Here is a 14,970-nt window from a genome sequence, read left to right as displayed (position 1 = left end):
TTAAATCTGGGCCGTACAATTCAACGTATTGGCCGGCTTGAAGAGAAAAAGACAATAATACATTTACTAATTGTGCTCCCAACTACTCATACGGGTGCTTCCTCCACTTCGACGGTGAAATGGTGGAGTAGAAACGGTCAAACTGTTTCACCAGGAACCATCGAAATCTGCCTGTTTAGGCAGCCCTCAGGGCCCATATTATACTCGCGTACCTTCTTGTCTGTCGTAACCAGTTGCCGAAAAAGTCGTTATTATAATTACGCCAGGAACGTCGTAACGAGTTTCTCCGAAAAACGGGATCAAATTTATAACCATGGTAATATAACATCGTAACGGAACCCCTTGCCGAAAAGGGCCTTGTTTAATTTTACGTTTTGGTCAGACGAAAACCCAAAATTCACGTTTTACGTAATTACCAGAAGGCGTTTTGGGCGTGTTTATTTTGGTCGACTTCTGGGTTTGACCAAAACATGTTTTCTCCCGACGAAAAACGTCATTTGCCTTATATCTCCTCTTGCTTCATGCGATTTGTCCACCTTCATTATTATTATCTTCATTATTCATGGTCAATGTGAAATGCGGTAACAGATATAAGATATTATTGACGTATTACAAGAAGTACAGACGATTCGTTGACATGTTAGAAGGCTTGCAGTCACATATGTACGTAGGTCAAGGGGCAGGCAAGACCCAGATTTTTGACATCAACCCCCCAGATTGGCTGCCGCCAGGGAAAGGGGGGGGTCTGGTGGTCTGGTCAAGTGATACACGTGGTTTCCATGTGGGAAACGGGGGTTACCATGTGGTAATGATATCATTCCACGTGGCTCCCGGCAAGAACAGAAGGGATCGGGACATAGGTAGCATTAGAGATTGCTCAGTTGTTAGTTGTACCCCTCTCATACCTACTGCATGCACCTTTCCCTTTGACAATGAATGTAGCTTGGGGTCATGAGCAGTACATTATGCATGGTCATATGGGACATAAATGAGAGGAAATGACCACAATACCCACAATACCAGCACTATTATGCTCCCTCCTTCATCATCGCCGCCCCCTCCTTCTTGGTATACTTCCGATTCCTCCTCTGTTTCCCTTCCTCAGTCTCTACCGTTCTACTCTCCCCATCATCACTAGACCCAGAAAGGACAGGGGCCGCCCTTTCTTCCCCTTGGTCATCACCTTCATCCTGACCAGCTCCTCCCTCCCTATTCGGTACTTCGCAGGCATTATTGGTGTACCAACATGAGCGCACTCGTAATATAAATAATGATGAACTGGAACCAAAAAAAATGCATTCTTGAACTGAATTCGAACCAAATAAACCCTGGTGCCCCAGAGCAAGTAAGGAACCTCACGCCTAATAAGACAAGGCTTGCGATAAAAAATTCGGCGCTCCGCGCCGGTCTGCCCCAGATTTTAAGTGGCGGTACCAGATTCAGGCGAGAGGTCAGAAGGGGGGGGGGGGGGGGTTGGGGGGGTGTAGGGGGGGGTCGATGTCACCTACTTAGGAATTGCATGCCCCCTGACGTAGGTTGGTGCGGGCCGATAAGTTCCAATCTGTCAAACCTCATGATGTCATGATTTATTCGCCCCACTTTCATTGTGTCAATTTTGGTCCAGAAGTTCATGCTCATTTTGGGCGAACCCAAAACGTAAAATTGAAAGTACCCACTTATTATGACTACAGGGGTGATTTCCCTGCACCGTCCCTATTATAGGAAATAGCTGAACGCAAATTATTATAAGTTTTCCTTGCGAACGTGACTCTTTAACTGCGAGCAAGACATTTCTGAGTTTTATTTATCTTAATTGGCCCGTTGCATTGCATTCTCATTATCCATCCCCTATCTCTTTTATATATATATCCTTCATTCCTTACCCTGCGATGCCCCTCCGCTTCAGGGTATCCCTCCTGACCTTCACAGTCGCCCTCGTCGTCCTCCTCACCTATTCCTACTTCTATCTCTCTTCGCACTCGGAGGACGACTCGTATTTTGAAATCGTCGATGGACCAGGAAGCCGGCATCCATCATCGCCGTTGGACAAATCACATTCACCTCATAGAGATCTAGTGCAGTGGTGGTCCCCTTTGGCCAGTGAAGGACCGTTGGGAGTGTTGAAATTCTCAGGAGACGGACTTGTCCGCGGATGGGATGGTGTTTACAACAAACTAAAATCAGGCGGTCTGAAAAGAAGCGAAAGAAAGAAGCTCCAGCTCGCAATGGAGAGACATCCCATACTAGAGTTAATGGAGAGGAATCATGAGCGCTGGGAGAATCTTCTCGCCAGGTATGTCTCAGCCTAAATCAGACTATGCATCATCATTAACAGCGCTACATTTAGCCAATCCAAGACACTTCCCCAAGCCGTCACTGAATACACTCGAAGATATGGGCGCCCGCCTCCTAAAGGGTTCGACCAATGGTGGCAATTTTGCAAGCGTAACAAGGTCAAAATTGTTGATGACGTGAGTAGAGCGCCATCTCTCCATGGATCGTATTTTGTGGGGCTCTGAATGAATGACCATCGGATCTTGTTTTCAGTACGACCAAATCAACCGCGACATCGAATTATACTTTGCTCTCTCACCAGAGCTGTTCAGAAAACGCGTCGATCTTCTCAAAGAAACTCCTCACACTTCGTGAGTCGTCTCATTGTTTTAAGTTCTGCGACTGACCTTTCGTAGTCAAATTACCCTCTCTCCTATTAGGCAATCCTCTCTCTATGGTGAACGTGCTCACTCTCTTCGAGCCCGCCTCCTCTTTCAGCTTATCGAACCGATTGCCCAATTTCTTCCTGGAGATATAACCTTTTCCCTTTCCGATCATGATCTTGGCTCTTGGCTTCTGGGCGACGACCAAAAGCAGGCCGCGCTCGATGCGATCCGCAATGGAAGGTACTTGACAGAAGAAGAATTAGAGGTCTATGAGAAGCGTGAGGGTCGACAAGCTGTCAAAGGTCTTGCATCTGCTTGTCCTCCCGGTAGTCCCGGCTGGCAGCATGGTGTGGCCCGACGAGACGGTCTCGAAATTAAAGAACTTCCTAAAGAGACTACTTTCATCTACGATCCAGGCCTCACTTATGACTACTGTTATACACCCGAACTTGTCGATATTCACGGTGCTCTCTCATGGGACTCCGCCCGGGAGTCTATGCTCCGACCTATTTTCCAACTTTCCAAGTTCGCTCGAAATCCTGAATTCCTCACTACTCCTCTTGAGGCGTACGAGAATTTCACTTCTCCTGCAGCTCAGAAGAAGTACGCGCCTTGGGATGAGAAGACAATTGACAAACTCTTCTGGCGAGGCAGCTCCACCGGCGATTTTTACTCAAAACGACTTAGTAGTCCGACTTGGCGCCAATCTCATCGCCCTCGGTTGGCTCTCAAGACCCAAGCTACTGAAGTTGAGGAGGAAGTATGGGTTCAACGAGGAAAAATGTGGGAAAAGGAAACATGGAGTGTCGCGAGATTGAACAAAGCCTACATGGATGTCGGTTTGACTGGTGGGCCGCACCAATGCAAAAAAGAAGACGGCACGTGTGATGAGATGGAGCAGGAAATCATTTTTAAGGACCGAGTGGCACCCGAAGACTCTGCGAAGTACAAGTGTGAGTACGGACAGTGCTACGGATGGCTGCAAGCTCACCGTGAACAGATGTCTTTGACATTGACGGTAACGGCTGGTCGTCTCGATTTCACCGCCTTATCATGTCTGGAAGTGTTGTCCTGAAGGCCACTATCTATCCCGAGTGGGTCTCCGAGTGGCTTACCCCTTGGGTTCATTATATCGTACGATCATTTTTACTTTTTACCTTTCCACTCGTTGACATTTCTCGCACAGCCTTGCAAAGTTGACTACTCTGACTTATACGACATTATGTCCTTCTTTGCCGGTCCTCCCGACGGCCATGCAGGTGGCCACGACAATCTCGCCAAGATGATTGCCGACCAGGCAAGGCAATTCGGTGAGGACCATTGGAGATGGGAAGATATGCAGGCATACATGTTTAGACTGCTGCTTGAGTAAGTCACTGATGTTGTTTGACATGAAAGGAGGCTAAGCTGGCCGCCATTAGATACTCACGGTTACTGGCCGATGACCGGAACGAATGGAGCTATCAGAAGATCTACACATAGATTTGATACGCAATTAGAAGGTTGTTGCACAAGACAAGGAAATACAGGAATAGTCATTATCAACCTCCATTTATCAATATTTAGAATTAAAAGCACACGTCCTAATGAATATCGTCTGAACATTCTATCAAGATTGCCATCTTTTTATATTTTTGTCTTCAACCCCAGTCTGCAACTCCGACGTCGGTACTTTTCCGTCAGTTAGTATATGGGCTTTTCATGATGTAGGGTTTTGAGTATCCTTCTTTTAGAAATTGATATGCACCTTGTCGTAAAGGCCATAGGAGGTAACGTCTGCCGGCAGTGTCAAGCAAGGCTTGGAACTACACAAACAATGACATGGCATAATAGCAATTATCAGAATACAATTATCAGAATAAGTGTACCGGCACCATTGTCCTCGGAGAGGCCGGAAAAGCACCTGATGCTACTACTAGTTTGTTTAACTACGGTTTTTTAGTCCAGTCGGGGAACTTAGAGGTTCAGAAGCTAGTGAAGTTTGTAGTGGTTTAGGGCGGGATCTTCTTGGGAAGGCAGCCAGAGGAGTGTGAAGGATATGAAGGTTGTATTTCTTCATTTCGTCTACGCGAAGAGCTCTTTAATTATATATATTTTCCTAAGTGTACAGCTGAGATTGGACCAATCTTTCTCCTTCCTTGAGCACCCTTTCCCTCTTTTTTCCTCCAGCTCCGATCTCCCCGGGGCCTCTTCTGATCCGGTTTCCTCTCCTTCTCTTCTCCTTTCCTCTTCTCCTCAGCTCCTCTCTATCACCCCAGTTTCTCCGTCCGTTCTCTCCGCCTCTCATTTTCTTCTCTCCTTCTGTTAAACCATTCTCCTCTTCGTTTCTTACAATATATAAGTCATTGCACAAGACAACTGTAGGGAATATGCAGTTCTTGAGTCAATAAAACCACGTTTACCCTAAAATTACATTGACTCTCGACCATCATAAGCGGCGATCTTGTAAGCGGTAAGTATGAGGAGAAAGAGGAAGTTTTAGATTTAAATTATAGTTCATTTTCGTTTTTTATCTTTTTCCTTGACACTTAAGTATATTGCAGGCACCCAAATTATGGCGATTGCTGCTGTTTGATTCAAGGGGCGGTACGAGGAACGTCACCGCCAGGGAAAGGGCCATTGGAGGAAGCTGTGGGCTGATCGAGTGGCTGCGTAAGGGCAGTTGAAGAAGGGACCACGGCGGCGTCGTCGCGTTTAAGTGCAAAGGGATACAGCCGAGAAGATGAGAAGATCACATCCAAGAAGAAGATCGAAGACGATTGAAGGAGGAAGCCGCTCGCGGCAGGGCTTCTTATTATCATCCCGACGAAGAAGCGGAAAGACTGCTACAGTCAGAAAGACAGGACCAGATCCAAGAAGATGATCGAAGAAGATAGAAGAAGATCGAAGGAGGAGGGCGGGCTTATCATTGGAACGATGCGAACGAAGATCGAAGGATGGAGCGAGCGAGGAGCGAGGGCTTCGCGGTCGCTAGGCCTGGAGCACTGCATCGAAAAAAAAATTAAAAAATTAAAAAAGCACGATGATGAATGATGAAACGTCGGCCATGGCCACCATTGCATGTCCGAATAAAACCTTATTTAATTTATGTACATAATTAGGGAATTCAAAACAGGAGTGCTGCCTTAAACATAAGCTCACTAAACCCCTAGGGTTTCAGGGAATCAGGTTCAGGGTAAGCCATAAAAGTGGAGGTTGGACCCTAGAATGTCTACCGTGGGATTTCTGTTGAGGAGGTGCAACCTTATGTAATCTGATGCTACCCGCGACGCGATGATGGAGAAAGGATCTGCTTTGTGTTTAAATAAGTCCTTCTTTAGTTTAAGTCGGGGATCAGGACCTAAATAAAAGACCAAAAGTCAAAAAAAAATACCAGGAAAGGAAAATCTTGAAGTTGCCGAAAGATGCTTCATTCATTCATTCATTCATTCATTCATTCATTCATTCGTTCATTCGTTCGCGCATCTACCATTCAGCCTTCTTTCTTCTACGGATACGACGGTTTCAAAAGGCGTGCGCTCGATCAGGTCTAGATGAAAAAAAAAAAACACCTTACAGGATCGGATTGGACTCCCATACTTGCGGCATCGACCATCATGAGTGGGTTTATCTGTATTAACACGCTAGGCGCGGCTTGGTAAGAGGTTCGGCAGGTGAAGATAATGAGAGAGAAGTTGCACTGATAAAGTAAGTGGTGGGGGCGACAAACTCGTTATCGATGTCCTCTTGGGCGGCACCGGGAGAAGGAGGCATAGGCTGCAGGTCGGCGAAGGACCAAGGTTCGTATGAACCAGAGACCTCAACAGTCTGACCTTGAACACGTTTGAAGGGAGAAATGGACTCGTCGCCGGTGTAACGCCTCTTTCTAGGAATAGTGATGATGGCAGAAGCCTCGGAGACTTCGGAGCAAGAAGATGTGCTAGAGGTGGCACTACTACCGGAGAAGGAACGGGGAGTGCAGGGTCGAATGCTAGAGCATGGAGAGGCGGCTGATATGTCGGGGAGAGATCCAGTGAAACGGTATTTGAAGGCGGAGTTCTGGGTGATCTATGAGGTTTGTTAGCGGATGGTCGCGGCAAGCGGCAGGGGAACCCGAAATAATGGGAACTCCTAAAAATAAGGATGAGAACACTAACCTCTTTGATCCAGTCACCAACCTTATTGTTCTCCTTCATCGTCAAATAATCCCTACACCCTTGCACGGCATCCAAAATCTTCTTCCTCTGCTCCTTACCTTTCTCCACCCTGTTCATCAACTTCTTCATCGCGTTGCGATCACCACCACACCACACGTTCATGATGTCAGTCCATCCAGCCCGGCGGCGATAATTAGTCAGATCAGAATCGACTTGGCTGCGCTGGATGCCAGCAGTTTTGGCAAGAAAGTCTTTCTGTTGTGCGGTTGGATAGGGATAAGCGAGGTTATCAAGAAACCAGAGACGGACGACAGTATGGTCTATTGGGGGCTCTGAGGGCTTTGGTGAGTTGTCGAAAGTGGATTTGGGCCACGCAATGCTTGACTCGGAAGAGGAGCCGCGGCAATATCGTTTCAGCCGTGGCACGTGGTTCCTCTGTTGACGTTTTCGACTTTGCCCTTCGTTAAACTAACTGAGCTCGCGTATTGAGATCGTGAAAAATTTGAACTCACCTTCATCTAGCAAAAGTGACTCTATTCTAAGCATTGCTTCTCCGATCGCGTCTTCCCGACCCCCTTCAAGTTCTAAGGCCGAAGAACCAATGAGCTTTACACTGCTGGCCACAGCGTACGCCAAGCTCGCGGTATTTTTGTCCAGTAAATCGCGGGAAGAGCTCCACTTAATGGCCGTTACCAACTTGTTCCCTTTTTGGACGACGCTCTCGAGGTCATGAACCTCTCTTTTTCCTAGGGCTTTGGCAAATGTCTCTTGAAAATCCAGAAGATCGTCCTGAAGAGACCTTCGGATAGATTGGGAAGAGCTATCACAGGTCGAAAGCATTATTTTGATTAGCTGCTTTTTGTTGTCTGATATGCGCGATGGTATATAAAGGGGAAGGTGTCAATGGTAAAAAGAAATGTCCTCAAACGTACACGACTGCGTATAAGCATCAAGAATATATATGAAGGCAAATAATATGCCTTTTTGAACCGTCCCGTAATCTGTGAATATCAATTTGCAGCGCACAGACCGCTGTAGAACAATAAGAAATGATGGTGAGCCAAAGGGATGCTGTTGATTTGAAACCACATACACATGAAATATGCCCTATTGTTCTCTAAAAATGGCGAAAGTCGCATAGATCTTCAATGCCATGCAATCAAAACCCTTTAGTGTCACTCCTTATTTACCTACATCAGTAATTTTTTTTCTTCTTCTAAGTGAGTCGGCTCCAGCCGCTCATTTCTACGAGCCAATAATGTTGTCCGTCGAGGGTCTTGTGTCGAGCCTCGTACGAGTACTCATACAGCTAAACTTTCTCTCATTCCCAACCGCTCATTTCCATTTTTTGCAACCTTCTGATCCTTTGCAGAACCAGAGACATCTCCCTATAAGCTGCTCTCCTCCTACCTTTCCCAGGTCCTTCTTCCAACGGCTGACTTCCTCCTCGGGTTTCTCCTCCAACAGACCATCCCTAGAGATAGCCCGGGGTTTGAATGCCCCGCCGGCAGCAAGGGGCTATCCTTGTGACAATTACGAAAGAAAACAAAAAAGATAAGAGAAAAGATAAATAGTCTTAAAACTTTAAATGAATAAAAATGCATCGATTTAAGCAACAACCTGCAGGTGTTTGGGGACGAAATGCACCTCTGTCGCAAAGTTTTCGCCAGTTTCCAACGCGACTCGACGAGCAATGTCAGCGGATTGCATACGATTTTTAGCCATGGCTTCTGCAATGAATTTGCCGCCGGTCTACATGGAGGGAAACTGTCAGCTCCTTACTTGGGTATCTACCACTCGCGAAACGAAAAAGACTTACGATTGGGGGATATTTCTTTTGAGGGCCTTGGATAACGGTGTTGATCCTGCTTTGGTTGAAGAATGCAATAGAATACCTACCTTGATCATCAGTCCTTATCCTTGTTCTATGAGCATATCCATAGCTCAGAAAGAGGATTAGACTTACCTAGGGCCCTTACTCTCATTACCCTCCGGCAACCTCACACGGTGATAAGTTGACTTCAATTGATCATCGCTCCACCTCATAAGTTGATCTCCAATGTTACACACAATCCTATCTTGTCGAGCCTCAACGGGGATCCAAGTTTGGCCCATACCGAAGTCACCTACGACTTTTCGGCCGGGGCAAACTTCGAGGCCACCTTCGCCGTCGCGCTGGAAGAGCTATGGGGAAAAAATGTCAGCCCTTGCGTCCGGCCGGAAGAGGTACAAAGGGTAAGCGGAGGAGAGATGTACCATGGTGAGAATGTCAAAGTCGGCATGGGCACCCGCTCGCCAGAAGTTGGGACCAAACTGCTTGTCTTCGATAGAGTGGTAGTGCAAAAGACGAAGGACGTTTTGGCAGTCGTTCTCGCCGCGTTCGACGGTATTTTCTGTGAAAATATCATGGGGAAGACCGAGACCGTCGGCAAAACATTCCATTACCTTGATAGAGAGACTATCCTCGTTCCATCAGCATGGAACCCAAGTAACATTGCGATACCGGCGGCGAAAAGAAGAGAAGAGACATACGCTTGAATCTGATTCATAAACTTCTCAGCCCTAGTCCTGAACCCGGGAACATCCTCATCACTTGGCCAGAGCCCCTCCATCCTCGCAAACTGCAGCTGCATAGATTCTTTCTGGTCGGCAGTACCAGTCGATGGTCGAACTTGGGTGTTCTTCTCCCATCCAGCGTTCCTGCCGTTAAGCGGGGTTTTAATTTTGATTTCGTCGGGGAGGGCAAAGAATCTGCGGGAGAGGTCGAAAGCGGCTTGGACGTCCTCTGGAGAGATGCCGTGGTTGCAGAGGGTACTACATTAGAAATTGTTAGCAAGCGGCAGCACATATGGCGTGGGAAAGACTCGAGACTTACAAGAAACCGACATTCATAGAAGCGTCCATGAGCTCTTTGATGACCTCATCTCGCCTCTCATCAAAATCATGAAGGCTGATACAAGGGACAGACATCGTTTGTTCGTTATTAATGTTGCCAGTAGATTAAGTGCTAGTCGGTGAAGAACGGTTATTTCTTCAAAAAACCCAAACGATGAACTTATATAGCATGGCAGCTTCACCTCCGCGCATAGTCTAATATTACGCATGCTGCTACGCTCTGGTCGGAGGCTCGGCGACTCGCAAAAGAGGGAAAAGGCGGAAGGGCGGGGGAACAGAGAAAATGGTGGAGGGGATATTACAGGAGAGATATGAAAAAGGCCACATCCGCCACTCCGCCGAAAAGACCGCCGCCGTAATGCCTATCGGCGGAGTGCTCGAATATCTTCTATCTCACTCGTTTCTGCCAACTATTCGAAACGTTGTCCCCAGTCCGAAGATGATTGCCCAAACAAGTATATTATCGGAAAACATTTACGGATGCGGGGATGTTTGCGATTGTGTGAAGGAAGAATTATAGCCATCATAAGGTTGACAAATCCATCTTTGACTTGTCCCACCGAAAAACCAAAAATTACTCGATCCAGCGACAAAACACCCACTCACCCCAGCTATTACTGTGTAAAACCGACCAAAAATGAAACTCCTTTCCCTCCTCCTTGCGACAACTGTGCTCGCCTATCAAGTTGAGATTCACCCCGAGTACCAGCAAGGTCTCGCGATCAACGATGTACCCGCTGAACGCCGATTGCATTGGATGAGAGTTGCCAACGAAGCTGTTTATGCGGATGGACATCCATGCCCGCAAGCACCATTTGGGACTGCTATCGTCAATACCACGTCGGACGAATTGGTGTGTGTTACTTCGAACAAGGTCGGGATAACGGGAAGTAAGTGTCTTTTTTCCTTCCTCAGGATCTCCTGGGATGTACCCGAGTCAAGACGTTCGTGTGTGCAGTAGTTGATCATTCTACTTGATTTTACAGACCCAGCAATGCATGGAGAAATTTCTGCGATTACATACTGTACTGAAGTGTTGACGGCTAAGGGCTGGACGTCCCAAGAGATTTTGGCAGGGTGGAAAGATTTCAGTCTCTATACCAATGGAGAGCCGTGAGTCAAAGCTCTGTCATGAAACGCGAAGGTCGCGGCTGATGTAATTGGTAGCTGTCCGATGTGCGCATCTGCTATTCGATGGGCTGGTTTCAAGGAGGTCATCTATGGTACAAGTATCCGTACCATTGCTGAAAGTGAGTCGTTTTATCACTGTAGAGCATGTCCACGAACTGATAGTAGGTTATAGACGGTAGAAACCAAATTTACATTCCTTCTTCAATGGTCTGGGAAAAAAGTTATTCTCTTGGACATGCCACTTTAATGTAAGCCGTTGCTTTCGAGATTTTTTTCCCGCTCTCATCGCTTACGCTGCTTTTCTTATCTACATAGGCTTGGGAATGTCTTGACCAATGAAACGGACGCCTTTTTCCAGCACCAATTCAACGAGAGCGCACCCTGTCGCAAGTTACCAAAAAAGATAGTCGACTTTTGCTGATAAATTATTTCTTTAGCTACCGGATGCTACCGACAGGCGTTTCCAGGCAGGAGGATCAAAGGGTGCTTACCCGTGGACAACTGGGAACAGGTCGTGGCCAAGGCTGGAAAAGGTTTGGCCGTCAAGCAAAGCAAGGTGCAAGAGATTCGACATGATGAATTGTAGTTTAGATGAGTGATGGGGGTTGTACAATCCATACCAAAACCAGACTGTGATATCAGTGGATAAACAATGCATCTGCACATAAATCCTTGTCTTGATAGCTCTCCTACAAGCCGGCTATCAGCTTTGGTGGATTGATTCACAGCGGTCGAAGAATTCAACAGTTTCGAAAAAAATCTTTATCCAATCATATCCATTCCTCCAGTCTTCCACTGAACTCGTAAGCTTCTGTTACCCTTATGCATACAGACATTCGAAATGGTCTATGACGCTTGGGCTCGGTTGTAAGCCTACTTATCAAGACAGCAGAGATGGAGAGATGATAACGTACACGTTGATACGTAATTAAGGCAAAACGTATCAAGCAAGGTCATGCCGATTTAGGAGCGGAAAGACGGCAAAGTTAACAAGGCTCACAGCATGGGGAACGTAGGGAGTAAATTTTTAGCCAATTGAGCTAAATAGCAGTGGACTCAAAGTGCCTGTGCATAAGCAAACGCTCACCTCCTGTGAAATACGATTCCATCCGATTAAGTCGCATTTACGTACGTCTAGCGCGGCCTTGAAGATCCTTATCTACTTCAGCGAGGTGCCGGCGTGTTTCCAAATATTATTACTGATGCCGATACGTAATCTGCTGTATCTGTTTGACGAATCAATCACATTTCTCCCCGTAATCTACTACTGCGACGCTCGTTTCTGTCTTTTCTTTGCGTTCCCGCCTGCCTATTATGTCTTTCCCCCTTCCACTGCGGAGAACCGATTTACCGGACCCATCGGCGGGGCGTTGCCAGAGATAAGAGATTTTCATACCTGCACTTTATTACCTTAGCTCATACCTAGAGATACACCACTACATACTACTACTACCTACTACACTTCATATATAAAGATGGTGGAGCTTTTAAGACTCTTTATCTGCTCATTCAGCCTCCCTTCGCATATACTCTTGCCTCCCCCTTCCCTACACGTCTAAGTCCCATAAAAGCCCTTACACTTCTACCACCGCGCTTTACCATTCAGTGAAGAGACTAAAAACGAAGATGTCGACTAATCTCGAATCGGAAACCTCTTTCGACAAGGCCAACAACACCACCGGAGTTCGGGTCCTTCCCATATTTGAAGGTGAACCAGCCCTTGGCCACGTTCCAACCTCAAGGAGAAACAAGTTCAAATCGGTCATGAAGTCTTTGGTTACCAAAGATGGATGGTTAGGCAACTATGTGAATAGATCTCGCTGGTTGTCAAAATGACTCAGTACGCTGACGTTGGTCTATCGGATAGGATTATGGGGCTCTCATGATCCCTTACATTCCCTATATCACCAAGAAGCAGAACAAGGAACTGCCATTCTACGGCGTTAACGAGAGACTTCCCCATCTCCTCTTATTCCTCTTGGGTCTTCAACAGTCAGTCACATTAGTTCTTCCTTCCATTCCCCAGCTTACACACCATCAGTGCTCTTGCCATGGTTGGTGGTCTCGTTACCCCCCCTCTTCTTCTCGCCGGTCCTGCGGGTGCCAACCTCGGTACCGAGGCTCAGCTCTACCTCGTCTCTGCTTGTCTTATCTGGTGTGGTATCGGTACATGTATCCAGGTCAGCCGTGTCAAAATTTGGAAAACCAATTACTACTTTGGAACTGGTTTGATCTCTGTTACTGTGAGTCAGTCGTCCTGTTTCGAAGGCAATGCGCTAATAGAATAGGGTACTTCTTTTGCCTTTGCCAACGTCGCTCTCTCCTGGTTGTCTCAAGCAGTAAGTTTCTTTTTCCACACTCACCCCATCGCATGAATTGATTGACGATTCAAAGTACGCCGATGGTACTTGCTCTTATGCTGAAGATGGTGTCACCAAACTTCCATGTCCTGACGAGTTTGGAGCCATCCTCGGTACAGCCACTCTCACCGGTATTTTTGCTATCGGTCTCGCCTTTGTCCCTCCCAAGGCTATTCGAAAGGCCTTTCCTCCGCTTATTACAGGTACCATGCTCATGTTTATTGGCGCTGCTCTTGTCTCTTCGGGTGTCAATAACTGGGCTGGTGGCTCCGGTACTACCTGCGCGTCTGACCACACTGTCAAATGTGTGGCTGGTACCAGGGAGGAGTATTGGGGTTCCGCTTCCTTTATCGGTCTTGGTTTCTCTTGTTTCGCCGTCATCGTCCTTTGTGAGCTTTTTGGTTCAGCTTTTATGAAGTCGGCCTCTGTCTTCTTTGGTCTTATCGTCGGTATGGTCATCGCCGCTGCCACTGGTTACTTTGACAAGGGTACTATTACCAGCGCTCCTGCCGGTAATTTCCTTTGGGTTCACACTTTCAAACTGTCTTTGCGCGGTCAACTTGTCTTACCTATGATTGCTGCTTGGGCCGTCATCATTGCTGAGACCATCGGTAATGTCACCGCAAGGTTAGTCATCCTTTGCTGCCTCAACAACATCATCACATAATGACTTTATATCCGTAGCTCCGACGTCTCTCGCTTAGAAATTTCGGGTGAAGGCTTTATGTCCCGGGTTCAGGGCGGTATGCTTGCAGACTCTATCATGGCCACCATTGCCGGTCTCGCCACTGTCCCACCTCTTACTACCTTTTCCCAAAACTCTGGTGTCATCGCCCTTACTCGAAATGCTTCTCGTTCTTCCGGTTACATGTGTGCTTTCATCTTATTCTTGATGGGTATCATTGGTAAATTCGGTGCCATATTCTGTGCTGCCCCCAGCTCTGTCATTGGCGGTTTCACCACCTTCCTGTTTGGCGCTGTCACTACCTCTGGTGTCCGAGTCCTGGCCTACTGCAAGTGGACTCGACGAGACCGATTTATTGCTACTGTTGGTATCGCCCTCGGTATGGCGAGCTTGTGTGTGCCCGATTGGTTCAGCTACTTTTTTACTTACACCGGTTCCAATGGTGAGCCTCTTCTCTCTCTTTTTCAACGCTTTTAGATGTTAGCTGACTTATTAATCTTAGACGGTAAGAGGGGTCTGCTCCAAGCCATTGTCCTCATCGTCGAAGAGCCTTACCTCATCTCTGCCTTGGTCATGATCTTTCTCAACCTCTGTATCGCCGACGAGTTCCCTGAGGAAGGATCTTCCTCTACCGAAGAACAGAAACGGGAATGGAACGAACCAATTCCCCTTGCGGGCGGCCCTTCCGGTATTTTGCACCATACCACTTCTTCTTTGTCTGTCGAGCGGGAGAGGGAAGCTGAAGGTGTTGAGCTTAGAGATTAGAATGAGACTTCTTTCTTTTAAATGCTCTTTTACGATTTTAATTACTTACGTACTTTCCCTACGTATACTGTAGTCGTTTATTTATTTAACGAGTTGTTGAGCACCCAATTGTCCGTCTTGTTTTTCAATTGTCCTTTTGGTTGTTCTTATTGCGGCCGATATCTCCTCATCACATAGCCAAATATAGTTTATGCATCCGGCTCGAATGCCCGCTCAGAAAACAATAATGCGATACCTGCACATAGCATATGGGAATTCTGTCTGCAACGAACCAACTAAGTTTTCAGTCTTCTTATTAGTAGAATCTTCTGCCATCTTTCCAATTTTTTCGGTCATGT

General features: G+C 46.9%; 5 protein-coding genes across 5 annotated transcripts; 3 read left to right on the top strand and 2 right to left on the bottom strand.

The window, feature by feature from the left end:
• Positions 1-1,889: 1,889 nt before the first annotated feature.
• Positions 1,890-4,142, top strand: CNBD0460 (hypothetical protein; the record flags this gene model as incomplete). Its single annotated transcript, XM_770903.1, has 7 exons — positions 1,890-2,293; positions 2,348-2,471; positions 2,548-2,645; positions 2,691-3,613; positions 3,661-3,794; positions 3,847-4,028; positions 4,082-4,142. 7 exons carry the CDS (start codon positions 1,890-1,892, stop codon positions 4,140-4,142), a joined length of 1,926 nt encoding a protein of 641 aa, XP_775996.1.
• Positions 4,143-6,275: 2,133 nt separating this feature from the next.
• On the bottom strand, positions 6,276-7,636 carry CNBD0450 (hypothetical protein; the record flags this gene model as incomplete). Its single annotated transcript, XM_770902.1, has 3 exons — positions 6,276-6,707; positions 6,797-7,254; positions 7,309-7,636. 3 exons carry the CDS (start codon positions 7,634-7,636, stop codon positions 6,276-6,278), a joined length of 1,218 nt encoding a protein of 405 aa, XP_775995.1.
• A 768-nt stretch (positions 7,637-8,404) lies between these two features.
• Positions 8,405-9,766, bottom strand: CNBD0440 (hypothetical protein; the record flags this gene model as incomplete). The annotated part of the gene is made up of 6 exons (XM_770901.1): positions 8,405-8,548; positions 8,616-8,691; positions 8,763-8,980; positions 9,053-9,254; positions 9,329-9,610; positions 9,672-9,766. The coding sequence occupies 6 exons, from the start codon at positions 9,764-9,766 to the stop codon at positions 8,405-8,407; spliced, it is 1,017 nt and encodes a 338-aa protein (XP_775994.1).
• Positions 9,767-10,328: 562 nt separating this feature from the next.
• On the top strand, positions 10,329-11,398 carry CNBD0430 (hypothetical protein; the record flags this gene model as incomplete). The annotated part of the gene is made up of 5 exons (XM_770900.1): positions 10,329-10,581; positions 10,678-10,804; positions 10,859-10,941; positions 10,995-11,070; positions 11,260-11,398. 5 exons carry the CDS (start codon positions 10,329-10,331, stop codon positions 11,396-11,398), a joined length of 678 nt encoding a protein of 225 aa, XP_775993.1.
• A 1,050-nt stretch (positions 11,399-12,448) lies between these two features.
• Positions 12,449-14,632, top strand: CNBD0420 (hypothetical protein; the record flags this gene model as incomplete). The annotated part of the gene is made up of 7 exons (XM_770899.1): positions 12,449-12,628; positions 12,690-12,814; positions 12,864-13,065; positions 13,111-13,161; positions 13,217-13,809; positions 13,867-14,309; positions 14,370-14,632. The coding sequence occupies 7 exons, from the start codon at positions 12,449-12,451 to the stop codon at positions 14,630-14,632; spliced, it is 1,857 nt and encodes a 618-aa protein (XP_775992.1).
• Positions 14,633-14,970: the final 338 nt, after the last annotated feature.

This window comes from Cryptococcus neoformans, chromosome 4 (genome assembly GCF_000149385.1).
Source record: "Cryptococcus neoformans var. neoformans B-3501A chromosome 4, whole genome shotgun sequence".
NCBI classification, from domain to species: Eukaryota; Fungi; Basidiomycota; class Tremellomycetes; order Tremellales; family Cryptococcaceae; genus Cryptococcus; species Cryptococcus deneoformans.
This window is presented reverse-complemented; position numbering and strand designations above follow the sequence as displayed.